This window comes from Haliaeetus leucocephalus, unplaced genomic scaffold (assembly GCF_000737465.1).
Source record: "Haliaeetus leucocephalus isolate CR32 unplaced genomic scaffold, Haliaeetus_leucocephalus-4.0 Scaffold730, whole genome shotgun sequence".
Classification (NCBI taxonomy): domain Eukaryota; kingdom Metazoa; phylum Chordata; class Aves; order Accipitriformes; family Accipitridae; genus Haliaeetus; species Haliaeetus leucocephalus.
Genome location: NW_010973166.1, coordinates 3,216,731 through 3,233,933, shown reverse-complemented (window position 1 = coordinate 3,233,933; position 17,203 = coordinate 3,216,731). Strand labels below are relative to the sequence as shown.

Genomic DNA, 17,203 nt, shown 5'->3' with positions numbered 1-17,203 from the left:
ACCCCAGAGAGTGGCGGCTAGCTTATTTCTTTTAGTTAGCTTATTTCTTCTTATTTATTTTAGCGCCTAGACTAGGCAGCTTGGCAATAGAATTAAAAAGCTATTTTCCTAAATCGATCTGGAATTCAGACATATGCCAATATTTGCATTACACATCACAAAATGTTTATGATTGATGTATCTATTATACATATTTTGCATACCTATTTAAATATTTATATTATGCACAATATCTTCACTTTCACATATTACATTTTATAGAGTTGTTAGTTGTTTCATTCCTCATTTTCTGCTAGGCTTTTAATTTCATACACTTCATCTATCAGATACTACTGTCTATTTTTAACATATCACTGCAGAAAATGATAACTGGTGTTGAATACAGAGCCACAGAGACTGAGGTTTTGCAATACTAAGTATTACGGAGCTGAATGATAAATGGAGAACAGCAGCTGGGCTGAGAAGCTTGAGACACAGTTAGGAAATAACAGCGCATGCAAGGCTGACAAAAATTACATTTGCAGGTAAGTGGACTGGAAATTTATACTTATTGGGAAAAAAAAAAAAAAGAGTAAAACATTGTTCATATTATTAAAGGCGGAGTGAGAGATAGCAAGAGCAATGGAGAGGCAATCTTCTTCCAACTCCAGCAGGAATCTCAAGCTCTAACATGCAATTTCACTATGGAGCTTCAGGACAAAACAGGGGATTATGCCCAACTGTTTGGAGGGTTTGGATAACAAAGAATAAAAATCCCATTAAGTAGCCTTTTGTGCTAATGCAGACCAGAAAAAGATTTCTATTAGTAGAAGTTACAAAAACATCTAAAAACTGAACTGCAATAAATATCAAGTTAACCACCTAACACAAAAAAATATATAGCTTTAGGTATTTGATACTTTCAGAGGTATCTGTACTATTACAAACCATCTCAGAGGAAAACTGATACAGGTCATCAAGTTTGCCAAAGCAACGCTAAGCTGCACGAATACAACACTCCTTATTTTACCTTTTCTGGCAATGAAATTTTACAATGGAAAGCCATTAGTGCTGCAGGAGTATGGAAATGAGGACAATTAAATTCGTCCTATTATGAATGTTAAATAGGCTGTTATGATTGTACTCTGTATATTTAACATGATGGTGTAGAGCTAAACAGTGAGTCCTTTCCAAACACAAAATTAATAGATCTTTAGAAACAGTAAAATGTGTTATTTATTCTGGTGATACCTGTTTGTAGCAGGTATGTTTTAGAGTAGAATTAGCCTTTTAAAATACTAATAATTCCTGATTTTTAGCATCTTAGCTTTCCAAAGTAACAAAACCAGGTATGTGACGTATGTGATTAGCCATGATTAGCTTTTGTGGTAAACTCAAAGTTGGTAAAACTCTCTTTGTTTTGGAGAAGGCTTATCATAAAACCTTTAAACAACCCAGAGTCCCCCCCAAAAGATGGGGGAGAGCTCACCTCTGCTCCAGTGGGGTTTTGCTGAGCTGCTGTCGATCCACAGGGAGTTGAGGTTTAGTTTTGACACATGGGGGTTCATCGCCTCACTTGGCATGCTGGCACCAAGCTGTACGTGGAGACAGCACCGTCTTGGCTGTGTCTGAGCCAACAACCCTGCCTGAGCCTAGCCTGCCGGGGGCAAAACCAGCCCTCCTGCCTTCCCAGCCACACCAACCAGGCCCCCGATAAACCATCACAGCCAGGCCTTCTGCTTCTGAATGCACAAATAACCATCACAGTTGCTTATTTACCTCCAGGAATAATAATACACTCGTGACCTTCTATGTGCAATCACACTTCATTTGAAAGTTAGCACAATTTCCATGTTTTCTTATATATATATAGTCCAACACTTGTGATTAAAAAATGTATATAGTATATAGCACAAATTACTTCTTTCTTTCATCTGTCTACTAGTTCTTTACAGATTTGACTCCAAACATCCCTGTTTTAGCTGAGCAGCTATTAAAGTGTGTGGTGCAGAGTGCCAACATGCAGTGTAATCCCAGGTCTCCAGCACCTAATCCTGCTACATCCCATTCCTCTCTGCAGGCTACAGGGATGTGTGACTGTCAGCTCAAGACTCTTCCCCACAAAGTGCAATGTGTCTGGCTTCATTTTGAGGATGGAGATCCCAGGCAGGATGCTCAGGAAGGTGCCAGGAGCCAGAGGTACCAGGAATGAAACCAGGACCAAAGAGATCCCAGCAGCAAGTGGAGAACTGGAGGAACAACCTGCGTAAAGAAGTGAATCAGGCTGATGGATACAAAGGAACGGCAGGAAAACAGTAAGTGACTTCGCCAGAGTTTGAAACAAGCTTGGCTTTTTAATCTTTTCTTCCTTTCACCCCCCCCGCACCGCCTTGTCAAGAGCCTACATTTCAATTCAAGGAGGCCTTTGATTCTGCCAGAAAATGTCTTCACACGGAGCATCTTTTGTTTCACCTGGCACACAGCCCTAGCACAGCCATTCCCATTGTCAATACATCTTGGGAGTATTTCTGCTTTACAATGTCAGCCTTGCTCAAGTTTAGAGCCCTGCTTATGCCTCAGGTTGAAGCTGAGAAGATGGTGATTCACTGACGGAGCCTCATCTCTCCCACAGATACCCACACTTGTACCAGCCCTTCCCCAGCTCTCTCCTTAAACAGAATAAAAGCCTGGGACCCTGACCACAGGACCCCAATACAAAACGACAATTTGCCTCGTGTCTGCCATGTCCTCCCATTCTCTTTATCTACTTGCATGACCTTTTTTTTTTCCCCGGACTCAGAAAAATTGCAACACCAAAGGCAGAGATGGCACGACATCAAAGAGCTTAAGTTACAAGTGAAGCCGTTTTATTTTCACTTGAGCAGAGATTTTTTTTTTTAAGTGAGACTTCAAAATATCTTAAAAAAGTAACAGTGATGATAATGGGACCCCAAAATTCGGTGGCATCTGAATAACGTAATTCAAGCACAAGTATCAGAGGATAAAATAACCCATACCAGAACAGTTCCCAAGGAACAGACTATAAAGACATTCAGGTTATACATCTCATCTGGGCCATGTTTCTGAAGGAGATGTGAATTAGCAGCCCTGTGACAATAAAGAAACACGGGATTAAGAAACAAGAGAGGAGGGAAAAGGGCTGGTCAATTCTCCCACCGCCTTTTCTTGTTAATAAAATTTCTGTTGCCTGGAAATGGCTGATGAGAAGACGGGATTACGTAAGCGCTTGCCAACTTTTCACATGTTAAGAAAACTAAAGCCTGAGTGATGGGTAGCTTAACCCATCTCCTAAGCAGTGAACTAAAATATGTTTACTAAGGAGAACTTGAACATTGAAACCCCTTTAAAAAATCCAGGAGTGACGAGCACTTGACAATTCCCAGGATTAAAAAGCTGCATACATTACAGACAATGTAATCTACTTATAGTAAGATGAGGCAAAGGAAAATAAAGCCTTTTTGGTGTGCAAGATGGTTTTTGTTTTAAAGTATATACATCCTGATTGAAGACTTTTATGTTATTGTCTTTTTTCTCCTGATAGATGTGACAGAGAAGAGAGCTATACCAGCCCTCCAACTCCATATTAAGTTATGTCTTCCAACAAACCCACTGCTCCCATCAAATGTGACCCATCAATAATAAAATAATAAGCACTGTGCTGTAGAAACGTCTCTTCCTGAATTTAATCAGGCTAACACTTAAGTGCTACAAGAAAGCAGGAACTAACAAAAGTGCAAAATACCTCTATTTAGTTTTGAATACAACTCCAGCGACTGTGTCACCTCAGCACACGTAAGCTTTCCTGAACTATTCCTCATTGTCAATCAAGTGGCTTGTTACCTTCTGCAAATATTCTAATTTTAACTACAGCTGAAGGCTAGTTTAAAATTTAACCTGCTAGAGTTTTCCATTTTTTATGAAAAAAAACCTGACGATTGTGCTCATTCTTCCTTTTTCTCTGTTTATGAACAAAGCACTGGGGTCTCTAAAATGAGCAAAAAAATTCTTTCAGTCACACTTTTTCCAGTTCAGAAGAAAGGTGCTTTCACTGGTGATAAAGCTGAATGCACTGTGGATGCTGCTAGAAAAGGTGATATTCTCAGCAATGTTTCTGAGGCACTAAAAAACCCCCAAACCCTGCTGCAAACTGAAGTTGCGCTTTCCACTGGAGCATCAGCAGTGCAAAATCGCAGGCGGCAAATACCTAACCTGAAGACCAAAGCAGAAATCATGTTGCCTGCTGCTCAACCTCCACTTGAGCAATGAGGTTTAGGCCAGCAAAATAAACTCTGCTATTTACTACAGGAATGGACGTGTAGTTGTGCAATACAAGTATGCGTGTCTAGAAGATGGAATATAAAGTATCCAGGTTGCCTGGAGCTCACTTACATCTTAAGGAAAAGAAAAAAAATCTCAAACAGTGGATTTTTGTAGAGCTGCCCAATGACGGCAAAAGGCAAATCCTCAGCTGGTGATAATGGTTATGTTTCCACTGAACTCTGATGATGAAGTTCCCCCAGTCTTACTGATGGAGGGGAAAAAACCAAACAATCCTATGTGAAGGAAAGCTGCGATCAATGAGTGGAGCCAGATGTGAAATTTTGCACCCAACTATTATTATTGTGGGATGTCTTCAAAAAGTTAAACTGCACAAAGCCCCAGTCAGCCAATTACAAAACATTCCTTCAGCTTCAGAAGAGAAGAAATGACTTCTCAGAAAGGCCAGAATGACTCAGCTGTGATTTTTAAGCTGCTTCAACAGCATCCTAGTTATTTCAAGTAGTACTAAGACTTTACCTGAGATTTCCTTCCCGTAAGCGGAAGTATGAGCTGGCAAAGTACTCAAATCAGGGAAAAAGAAACACACACAAAAAGATTCTTGCAACTGCTGTGTTATGAATATACTGCTTTTTCTATTCCAAACTACCTTCCCTGTGAATTTTAAAATATGTAAAACCAGGAAGCACAGAGCAAATAATAACTAAATAAGTAGGTCATTTTCTCAATGGCAGTGCACTGCTGTTTTACTACCAACTCGTTTGCAATATAGACACATACATTTCAAAGCGCGTATATTCGGATCTGCAAAGGAGGTGAGCAAGCATAATTGTGGAAGCACTTGCTCCAAGATCAAGTGGAGCCTAATTCAGAAAATCAAGCAGGAAAAAGTCGTATTTTGCACCTTCTATGCAAGCTTCACAGCGAGTTATGACATTTTGGAGAAAATCCTCTTGCTGTGTGTAAGCTGTAGCTTGAATGTGCTGCACGTTGCATATTTCATTACAAAAGCAGAGCCATGTTATTTCATTAGATAAGCGATAAGTTCAATCCTTACCAAGTTTTCTTGGTTCCTGGCTGCTATTTTCTGATCATCTTCTCCCCCATTTTTCATGTATTTGACCTCTTCCACTGGTTTGATCCTATACTCATCTGAGCACCAAGAAAAAAAAAAGAAAAAAATTTTGAACCAGTGTAGTTCAACAGCTGGGGAAAAAACCAAACTAAAACCAAAACAGCTGACTAGAAAAGACCCTAATTAAGCAAAGCAGCTAAAAATTACATGTATATAGTTTCAAAAGCTTAAATGTGACTGACACCAAGGAAGTTTTTCCTGACTGAAGCTTCAGTAAGAATTTCCAGTTCTGGCTTCCAGAAATTTTTCAGTAGCTCTCTGGTCTAGTATAGTCATGGCACCACAAACGGGGAATGTTCAGTACGTACTCTCCCCCAGATCCCTAGTTTTCTGTATAATATGTTCAATACAAACAATTTCTTTGCTCCTGCATCCTCCCTGGATTTTTATTATCAGTGGGCAAACAAGCAATGTACAGTAGTTACTACAGAGAAGAGTCTGCTCATGGATGTTCCTTGCATTGAAAAAACCTCCTCTGAAAAGCAATGCTGATGGAGGCTATTTAAAATTTAAGTAAAGAGCTAGAAAAAAAAAAAACCCCACACCAAAAGCCACTGTTGTTTTTTTTTAATTTCATTTTTTCCTGCACTATTTTAACTGAGCTAAAGCAAAAAGTACACAATGCACAGTCATATAACAATTTCCGGAGAAAAGGTTCCATGCTGAACCATCTTCCTCTCCCCACTCCTAACCCCCCGACCATTTGTCCTGGTTTCAGCTGGGATAGAGTTAAGTTTCTGTCTAGTAGCTGGTATAGTGTTATGTCTTGGATTTAGGATGAGAAGAATGTTGATAACACACTGATGTTTTCAGTTGTTGCTAAGTAGCGTTTATACTAAGTCAAGGATTTTTTCAGCTTCTCATGCCCAGCCAGCGAGAAGGGTGGAGGGGCACATGAAGTTGGGAGGGGACACAGCCAGGGCAGCTGACCCCAACTGGCCAGAGGGGTATTCCAGACCATGTGATGTCATGCCCAGTATATAAACTGGGGGGGAGCTGGCTGGGGCAATCGCTGCTCAGGAACTAACTGGGCATCGGTCGGTGAGTGGCACTGTGCATCACTTGCTTTGTATATTCCAATCCTTTTATTAGTATTGTCATTTTTTTATTATTATCATTATTATTTTCTTCCTTTCTGTCTTGTTAAACTGTTCTTATCTCAACCCAGGAGCTTTACTTTTTTTCTCCAATTCTCTCCCCCATCCCACTGCGTGGGGGGGGAAAGTGAGTAAGTGGCTGTGCGGTGTTTAGTTGCTGGTTGAGGTTAAACCATGACACCATTTTTCCTGCACATGAATGTTACCCAGATAGAAATCCAGCGTGAAAGTAAGTAATAAGAAAAGTAAGATTCCTGGTTTGCCCTTAATATTTATCAACCAGGTGTTTCAGCTCTTCAAATAATAAATTCCCAGTGCCAGTACAGAAATATTATCTAACATACATGTGCTATCCCACAGTAAACAGCCTAAATAAAGGGTTTTTTTCCTTTGGTAGGACAATAAGGGATTTGGTGATTATTCTTTCTAGCTCAGGAAAAGAGTGCTTACAGTACCAACACTGCCTTTTCTCAGCCCCTATTACAGCTTTTTGCTCTGGTTACCTTTGTAGCACACGAATCTATCAGAAAAACACCAAGAGTTTTGTACCCACACTCCTCCAGCCACGATATATAATGCAGAAGAGAAACTTTACCCCATGAAAGTTGAAAATGTTAATACAAAATTAAATGAGACACAGTACACTGGGAATAAAAGACAAAACCTGGGCAAATTAAAAGAAACCACACAAACTTTATTCTTTTTCATTGGGTTTTCAAGCAATTTATTTCACTTGCTAAGGGAAAAAGAAAACACAAATGGATTATTCTGGGTTACTGTATTGTTAAAAAAAAAATCAAAATTATTTAGAAGGAAGCTTAGTTTTCTGAAAACTGTTAACCACAGAGTGTATAAGTTAAATAAGCTTAACTTTGAAAACCAATCTTTTTTAAAAAAAATATAACATGGTTTCACATTTTGCCTAGTCCATACTTATATGCTTTTTTTATTATAGAGTTTAAATAAAACCGTGAATTTATCAAATAGCAGCATCTCAGGTGCAGAGGCTCAAAACAGATGAAGAATTTAAGACAATATTATTAGACTGGTAAATGAGAACAACTTCTCTAAATTTCTTTTCTCTTTTTTAAATGGAATTTAGGTAATCTGGAGGTGACAATTCATAAAACCAAAAAGGCTGAACACAATAAAGCCTGAGAATTAGAAGTACTTGATTGACTGCAGCATCTAACTTACATTTTTCTCACTCCTTCAATGATCTCTGTTGTGATTAGCAATAAAACCCATATGCAGAAAAAGCATAAAACTCCCACGGTGGTATGTAGGGATTTGAACAGGAAAACAGATGAGAAAGCGAAAATAGCACAAAGGAACTTTGCACAACCCACAGCTGGTCCACATTAACTAGAAGAGAGACATGTTCAACCCAGCCTTGTAAAAAATGAGTAAGGTTTGGAGGTCCTGATGTTCAGTGGCAAAAATAACCTCTGAAACGTGTCTCCTGCTTATTCCAAGAGATTAATTGTGACTGAACACTGAGTGCACACCCGCACAGCAAACCATCCTATGCAGACTGCATGTAAGGGATGCTTCCTTGGAAGACATCATATCTTGTAGCAAGTGGACCAGCACACTGATGAGCCCATGACTGATAATGAGATTTATATATGAAAGTTTGATACAGTTCGATAGCATGGAGGCAAGAAGGGAAGGAGGAGTTTAGTTGGAAACTTAATTCTGTATTTCTTCTGTAACTGATTGTAAGAGAATGCTGTCAAGCATTGGTGTTTGAGTGTATGAGCTAAGGACTCGCTGGTCCTGGCTTCCCAGTCTTTATCATCACCATCATGACAACACTCTTGTAATTATTGCACCATTACTACTTACAAATTTATGCTACTTTTACCAGGTGAATAAAATAGAACAGAACCGAACTATTTCAGTTGGAAGGGACCTACAATGGTCATCTAGTCCGACTGCCTGACCAATTCAGGGCTGACCAAAAGTTAAAGCACGTTGTTAAGGGCATCGACCAAATGCCTCTTAAACACTGACAGGCTTGGGGCATCACCACCTCTCTAGGAAGCCTGTTCCAGGGTTTGACCACCCTCTCGGTAAAGAAATGCTTCCTCATGTCCAGTCTAAACCTCCCCTGGTGCAACTTTGAACCATTCCTATGCGTCCTGTCCCTGGATCCCAGGGAGAAGAGCTCAGCACCTCCCTCTCCACTTCCCCTCCTCAAGAAGCTGTAGAGAGCAATGAGGTCGCCCCTCAGCCTCCTTTTCTCCAAGCTACACAAACCCAGAGTCCTCAGCCGCTCCTCACAGGACATGCCTTCCAGCCCTGTCACCAGCTTGGCTGCCTTCCTCTGGACACATTCCAGGACCTTCACATCCTTCTTAAACGGTGGGGCCCAGAACTGCACACACAGTGCTCCAGGTGAGGCCACACCAATGCTGAATACAGCAGGATAATCCCCTCTCTTGACCAACTGGTTATGCTGTGTTTGATGCGGTTTGCCCTCTGGGCTGCCCCGGCACACTGCTGGCTCCTATTGAGCCTGCTGCCCACCAGCACCTCCAGATCCCTTTCTGCAGGGCTGCTCGCCAGCCACTCCTCTCCCAGTTTATACTTGTGCCCAGCAGTACTCCATCCCAGGTGCAGAATCCGGCATTTGGACTTGTTAAATTTCATCCCATTAACCACAGCCCAATGCTCCAATCTATCTAGATCCCTCTGCAAGGCCTCCTGTCCCTCAAGACAGTCAACAGCACCTCCCAGTTTGCTGTCATCAGCAAACACCCTAATGGTGCATTCAACTCCTGCATCCAGATCACTGATAACCATATTGAACAGCACTGGCCCTAGCACTGAGCCCTGAGGAGCACCGCTGGTGACCAGTCGCCAGCCAGATGTAGCCCCATTCACTACAACCCTTTGAGCTCTGCCCTTCAGCCAGTTCTTCACCCAGCGCACCGTGAACCTGCTCATCCCACAGCTGGACAACTTGTCCAGAAGGATGCTGTGAGGGCCTTACTAAAATCCAGAAAAACTACATCTACCGCCCTCCCTTATCCACTGGGTGGGTGACCTTATCATAAAAGGATATCAAATTAATTAAACAGGACTTTCCATTTGGGAACCCATGTCGACTGTGCCCAATGATTGCATTATTCTTTACATGCCTTTCAATAGTACCCAGTATAATCTTCTCCATAATTTTTCCAGGAACTGAGGTAACTGAGGTTAGACTAACAGGTCTGTAGTTCCCTGGGTCTTCCCTCACGCCCTTTTTGTAGACCGGAGTAACACTGGCTACCTTCCAGTCAGCAGGGACCTCCCCAGGCTCCCGAGACCTTTGGACAATGATCGAGAGGGGTCCTGCCGTAACATCCGCTAGCTCCTTCAGTACTCTGGGGTGAATCCCATCAGGCCCCACGGACTTGTGAACGTTCAGCTGATACAGCTGGCCTCTTACAACTTCAGTGTCCACAAATGGAAAGTCACTGTTCCCACACTTGTGGTCCTCCAAGTCAGAGGACCGGGCAGCCCAAGGTCTATCAGCATTATTAAAGACTGAGGCAAAAAATGCATTCAGTGCCTCTGCTTTTTCTTCATGCCTATTAGTCAGGTGACCATCTTCAACCAGTATTGGTCCAACGTTTTCTTTAGACCTCCTCTTGCTATTAACCTCAGTGGAGATCTCCCTGAATTGTGCAGGATTCATAAAGAGAATAGATATTAGAGAACCTGTGGACAGAGTCAGGCCAGGTGAGGGTAAGGATTATGATGTGGACATAGGACAATTAAGGAATACTTGAGCTGCCCAGGCAGCCTGTTCCCACTCTTCGTGGTTATGCGAATTTCTAGGCCGCGCTTCCTTTCCAGCTTCAGCTCCACACGAGTCTTTTTAGAGAACATCATCAACAAAAGTTCTCAAAAATATAATTTTAAATTCACATTTAACATGGGCACAGATCCTTCAAATGATGCATCGTTTGCCAGATGCATCAAGCAGCCTTGAAATGGTGGCAAAGAGCTTTAAACAGATTTCTTGTGTAATATCCACAGATATTTACAACAGTGTTAGTAAATCTGCTTCCCCCCAGTACTTTGCTTATGAATACAATAACTATTCAATGATCTGTGCAGCATAGCACAGTTGGCATTACTCTTCCCGCCATCCTACCAACTGCAGGAAAAGTGCAGACACCTGGACAATTCATGCCTGAGACATGCAGCAGCAAGAAAGTTTCCAAATATAAACCAGTCATTTTTCATTACATTTTCAGGACAAATTGAATACACTACACCAACTAGCAAGTCTTACTTCAGAGAAATCCACCTTCTCATTAGGAGAGTACAGATAAAAGAAATTCAAGAGGCCAAAGTAGAAGATGCCTGCTTCTGTAGATGTTAGTAGAATTACTCTTTTAATAGAAAGTGTCTTACAAAATTAATAGTCTCATGGCTCTATTATATGGTGTGTGTTTCGGCATGAGAAATCTCTACTTGTATTGCAAAAAGCAATGTAAATTTGACACAACCTAAAACTGACAACCTGCCTTAAAGGCCAAGAGACTACCTCTTGGGGATGAGACACATTAAGAAAGAAGCAGGCTGAGTGGCCAACACCCAGTCTTCAGTCCCTAAATAAATGATTAACAGACAGGAGTGCCAAGCAGCTAGCAACTCCTAGCTACGCCCATGTTTTGAGCAAGTGGTGCATGCACCATCATCAGACAAACAGGCAAACACAGCACTGACCTGTGGAAAGCGACAAACCTAATTTCAGTTAATGGGAGCAGAAGAGAGGACTGAGCCATGAACAACTGTTTTATCAGCTACACATAGAGATGAAGGGACTGGATCAGTGATGTTAAGTTTGAAGCAACACTATTACTCATAAGCTCTCATAATTTCCTATCATAGACAAAATATTTTCCTTAAAATAGGGTGCAAAATACAACATATTGGGAACATTAGCTCATATTGAGTAGTCACTTGCTGGAAGCAGGTAAATAGATATGATTTCACTTTCAAAGGAGGAAAAAACCAGCTAAGTAATTATACTGCCACAGAAGGAAAAAGGAGGAATATCCAGCTGACTACAAGCCCTACAGTTTCCCAGGTACGAGGAGGCATACCTGGAAACATCCACTTTCTGAACTAGCCAAGGCACTGAGGAAAAACCCCACCTGTAACTAATTTCAATGGTCATTTAACTAGGTTGCTTAAATATAAGTAACTGCCTGAATCACAGATAAAATGTTGATATTTATACTTGCAACCTTCCTTCTATCTGAGGAGAAACACTAAATTTTGCTCACAGGTCTCCCTCTAGCATTTACAGTACTCAATGACACAAATTTTACCCTTCACATTCACGATGAACTCCCTTTTTTTTTTTTTTTCCCCTGGATCAAGCTAAGCTGTAAAATCTCTTCATTTTTATGGGCCTGTCACAAGTCTGTTCAAGTGGAGACCTGACATGAGAAATGCAGAACAATTCCTGAAAGCAATGGGACCAGTCAATATTTAGCACGTTCCCAGCCAAGACTGTTGACTGCAATGAGCAGTCAACCAAAAGGGCAACCAAAGGGTGCAAAGGAGGAGAAGGTGGTAGCGAGCAGCTTAGCTGTGGAGGACACTGCTAGTTGGCGTAACGGAGAAGAAATGAGTCTGATGCGTAACACCTTGCTCTTCACAGATAAGACAATAGTCCTTATTTCAAATACACTAAATATAGCAATTAAATTCAAATAATTATTTGCAGAAGACAGGTCTTGCACTATATTGTTATTGGGAAGACACAACTACATATAGACTTTTTTGACTAGGTGAAGATAACATTTATCTTTTATAGATATGGTGTATATATATAAGATAGGGTGTTCAGAAACCACAAATTCTGAGCTATTTATGAGATTGTTCTTGTTCTAAAGTTACTGTCAGGACGAAAGCACTGCAAATGCAGAAGAATGTGTGTTTAAGCAACAGACAGACCATGAATTATGTCGTGGGGTGTATGGTCATTAATGACTAAGTGAATATGAAAATTAGATTAAAGACAGGTTGGAGGAATGGGCCTTTGATGCCTTCCCTAAAGGTAACACCTTTAGGTATTTGCAAAAAACTGCTAACCAGGTTTTGCCTCATAAGGTAAGAGTTGGAATTGAAAAAGTAAATGATACTAAATTCACCTTTTGATTTTTACATTCTGATTTCTACTAAAGTAAATACAGCTTTTTGAGATATTTTGGTCTGAGCGATCAGAAACGAACCCAGAGAAATCCTGAATCCGACTGAGATCAAATAGGACCTAATTAAGTCTGACAGTCAACAAGACCTTTAAAACTGTAAGAAGTTCAGGATAAAGGAAATTATACAAAGTTCTATGCATATTTACCTTGCTCTACCTTGCTAAAGAGTAATATCTTTTTTCTTTTTCCTAAATACAGTCTTACATCAAAACCAAAAGTGAAACATCTTTATGCTGCTTTCCTGTGCAAAACTAAAAATTGAGTAGTGAATATGATAAAAATTTTAGGACATTATCACTCAGTGTGTGGTATATCATATATAACGAGAAATACATCTTTATGTTCCTTTCACATGTAAAAGTAAAAACCAAGTATTGTCTTCCATTGTGTGGTATATTATATAAAAAGAGAAGATTTCCAACAACACAAATGGAGGAGGAATGGGTTTACAGGACTGCCACAGCAAATACTGAGTTGAAGAAAAGCAGCCCAATTGGACTGAAAGAAAAACAACATAAGTCAACCACAGATAAAAGACAGAAATATTGTTGAGTATAACACCCACCACAAAATCCATCACAGGATATAAACCAGAAAGCAGTAACGCCTCTAGCACAAAACTCTTTGGAAGGGCAAGGGAGGAAGAATTTTTAAGTTGAATATGCTGCAAAAATTCTCAGTAGGCAAATCTTATGAATGAAGATCTCCATCTGGAAACAGATAATTCTACTCAAACATGTCACTCGGTTGCCATGGCAATGTGACAATGAAAAAGTGCACTCATTAATAATGATTTCAGTGATAAATGAGCATATCAACTTATAATATTGAAACAATTACTAGATATGGGGAAAAAAGAAAACTGTGGTTATTCCTATGAGAAAAATTTCTTCAGTGCTTCCAGACATCACTATAAGTGCCATTACCACAGCAACATCGGTAATGTCACTATTTCTGGCTCAGTTAAAGAAAAACAACACCAGAAAAAAGCGTAACTCCATCAAATATATCTGGACCCACTGTGACTTTTGGAGAAATCTTCTGTTAAACAACAAGTCTCTAAAAAATTAAATAAATAAATAAATAAAATGCTGATTTACATTGCATTCCCATTTCAGACATCTAAGGACAAACAGATTTGGCTTTGCTGTCATCAACAGGGACAATGGATGAGCCTCTCTTCTCTATTTTTAGTGACGTATCAAGTATCAGACAGGAGGTAAGTGGTACTTCAGTCACACCACCAAGAAGAAAGTTTCTAACCACATCTGCATCTTCCTGTGTTCCATATTTTTCTTTAGTATCTCTTTCCTTTCTATTGAAGGACATGCCAAGATTTATCCTTCATCCATAATAAAACACATGTCTATTCTGTAAAATATGAACTTTTTGTTTAACAAATTTTTCTGTACCATACTTACTTCTGCCAGATATGGAAAGTGCTCCTACTGCTGTGACCACGAGGAATGCCATGGATCAAAGATTCACGTGCTCTCTGCTCTCAAAGACTTGAAAGCTAAAAGCTGTATTTAGATAAGGGACCAAATCGCTCTTTCTAAAAAATATTTCTTAAAAATCCTAAGAGATTTTGATGCAATTTAACTGAAACATATAACAGCAAGTGAGCCACTTAGATGCTAAACACAAAACGTGCCAAACATCATCTACAGTGCCATTGCAAAGGAGGAATACTCTGAGCTCCACAGCTACACTGGTAGGACATGAGCAGTGGTGGGCTTAACTCTTGAAAGAGCCAGGCCAGACATCAGGAAAAATCTTTAACCGCATGGACAGTCAAGGAGTAGAATTAGAATTAGATCGCTTGGGTGGTTGCAGTTTCCATCATCACAGTCATCAGCCTCAAGTGCCACAGGTTAAAGTCCATAGTGTTGTGGAGCACAGGAGGGATGAGATGAGCTACTCAGATTATTCCAGCTCTGTTACTATATGTGGGTATCAGCTGCCTGGATACCAGCAGAAGCAATGTCAAAGAGTCAAAAAAAAGTCAACAGTTAGAGAAAGAAGTTGCAAAAATCCTGTTTCTCCAACTAAATAGTAGGTAATGGAGAACATCTAAGTTATCTTCTTAGCTCCAACTTCAAGCACTCAAAGAAAGTAGCATCTACATGGTTCTTTTGATTCTACATGGTTGTTTCGATTATGACTTAATTGCTGAGATTTGCAGCTGTGGGAGTGGATTTCCAATCCACCTGGATATGGGTTGAGAGTGAAATTTCATTGGAGATCAACCAGCTTTGGTGAGCAGCCCATTGTCTTCCTTCATCAACCCTCAAAGCTATCAATTCACAGACAATTCTAGATCCTAGTGATTATGTTGTTTTTACTAACATGAACTAAATAGAAAAAACAGCTTAGGAAATAAGCCAAGCCATTTTTCTCAAACGTCTATCTGAAAATGCTCATTCACATTTCCCAAATGAAGTTACCTCACCTTAATCCAATCCAAAATACAGCCGCTGCTGGAAGCTGAGGCAGTGGACGCCACCAGATATTAAACAGAAAACAGGTGCACAAACAACACACCAATTCTGCCAACAAAATATAAATCATCTGACAGAAAAGCTGTTTAAATATCTAAATGTACTACACAGATTGCAGCACATCAGGAAAGACCACCCTCAAGTATTTTTTCTTCTTTCTACACAATCCTAACACGTGCCTAAGGAATGCTACCTACTGCTTCAGCACAAGGCAGATGTGACTGCTAGGGTTGTTTTTTTAGGGGAAAAAAGGAGATCGAGACATTCAGCATAATAAAAAACAGACCCCATGTGGAGGACTTCGGCAGTATTGTAAGGACACTTGCCCTAAAGCTAGGCAAGACAGGGGTAGCTCTTTTCTAAACTATCAAGCAGTTCCTCCTACAGCCCTATGTCACATCCAGTGCTTTATGAAACATTAATTCCCTCAAGGATGATGCTTACTTGAAAAATTTTAGCAAATTCCCTTCTATTTTATCAGACTACCCTTTTCCAGGCCCAAGTCATGAGAGCTTTCAAGTGTTCCCCTGAGGCCAACAGGTTTGACAGGAACACAGCTCCAGTAACTTTCATGGACATCATCTCGATCTTTGCTGCTGTAGAAGCACAAAACCTCATATTGCCATATTAACTCATCCTTCATTAATGCTGTCAGAAGTTTCCAGTGCTGCAAACTGCTTGCAGCTCTCGATCCTTTGGGCATCTCTGTCCTCTCCCGCCAAAGGCCCAGCCTGACTTCTGCCTGTGGAAGAAGGTGTCATTCCAACACCTGAGATGCTGCTGCTCATCAAGTGCCTCAGTTTATGTACCTTGGGTTTTCTGATTTCTTTTCCTTCTGATCTAATAAAGTGCCAGATAATGATGAAGCCATAATTTAACTCCCTTGTGTCCATAGGTTTAATTTTTTAATTTGGTACCCAACTTGCAGAGACACACCACTGTACACAGGAGATGTGCAGCTGTATCAAAGAGGTCATTACTTGGTTCCTTCTACTACTTGGTTTCTTCTTGGCCAAAAAGTTCCCAAGGCTACTCTACGTTTGGACTGTCACATAGTCTAAGTACTGTGAAAACTATAGCTGTACATATCATTTTCTATCACATTATGCATAAAGGATCATGTTAATTAACCTTGCACCAGGGGCACAGGCCCACTACAGTCTATCTGCTAGGTCTACCTTGGTGGTAGGTAGATCAGAGGAGAACTTTGGCAGGGGGAAAAAAAATCCAATATATATATATATATATACACACACATACATATTGGTGTGCAATCAATAGAGTTGTTTTGTGGGAAGTATTTTTTCCATAGATTCCTGCTTCATATGCAATCTCTATTAACACTATGTGGAAGAAAAAAAAGACAACTCACGATGGTTTGCACAACTGGCTTCCTTGCACGCAGGCCATCCCCCCTGGGTCTACAGACTGAGGCAGGAGGACAGTTCACTGATCAGGGTAAAACCTAAATCCTCTCCTGCTCTAGGTCAGACTTCCTCCATGCTCCTCTTTAAGTGAGGAGAAGCATGGGAAGATGCATGAACAAGTGGAAGACACTGAGTACCAAAAAACACTTGAAAAACAGTTCTTGAGGACAAGAGGGCTCACGGATGTGTGTGCGTGGGGTAGGGGGAGGATCAGAAATCTTAAAAGCCCCTGGACCCATGAAGGAAGGCAATGCTCTGCTGCTGCTCTGGTCCATCATGGCTTCCTGACAAGAAGGTCAGGGACCCTCTGGCCAACTCCACCAACAAAACCCTCCAGCCAGGTACACACTGCCAGCGGCTGGTTCAGTCATGGGGAAACGTACCACAACCTTGGAGGCCATTTCATTACCTCAGAAAAAGACTTAAAAATACAATCTCAACATCCTAAAACCCAGTTACTGCTAAACACACAATTTCTGCCTTGCTTGTACTGTCTTTAATGATACAATCTCCAGATCTTTTAGACACCCATTCATATATA

General features: G+C 40.6%; 1 protein-coding gene across 1 annotated transcript in view; it reads right to left on the bottom strand.

The window, feature by feature from the left end:
* LOC104840016 (chromosome unknown open reading frame, human C1orf21) overlaps nucleotides 1-17,203 on the bottom strand; it is a 78,157-nt gene that overhangs the window by 46,269 nt on the left and 14,685 nt on the right. The window contains exon 2 of the mRNA XM_010580690.1: nucleotides 5,336-5,430. Coding sequence (XP_010578992.1) covers nucleotides 5,336-5,430 — 95 coding nt within the window. The remainder of the gene's footprint in view (nucleotides 1-5,335; nucleotides 5,431-17,203) is intronic.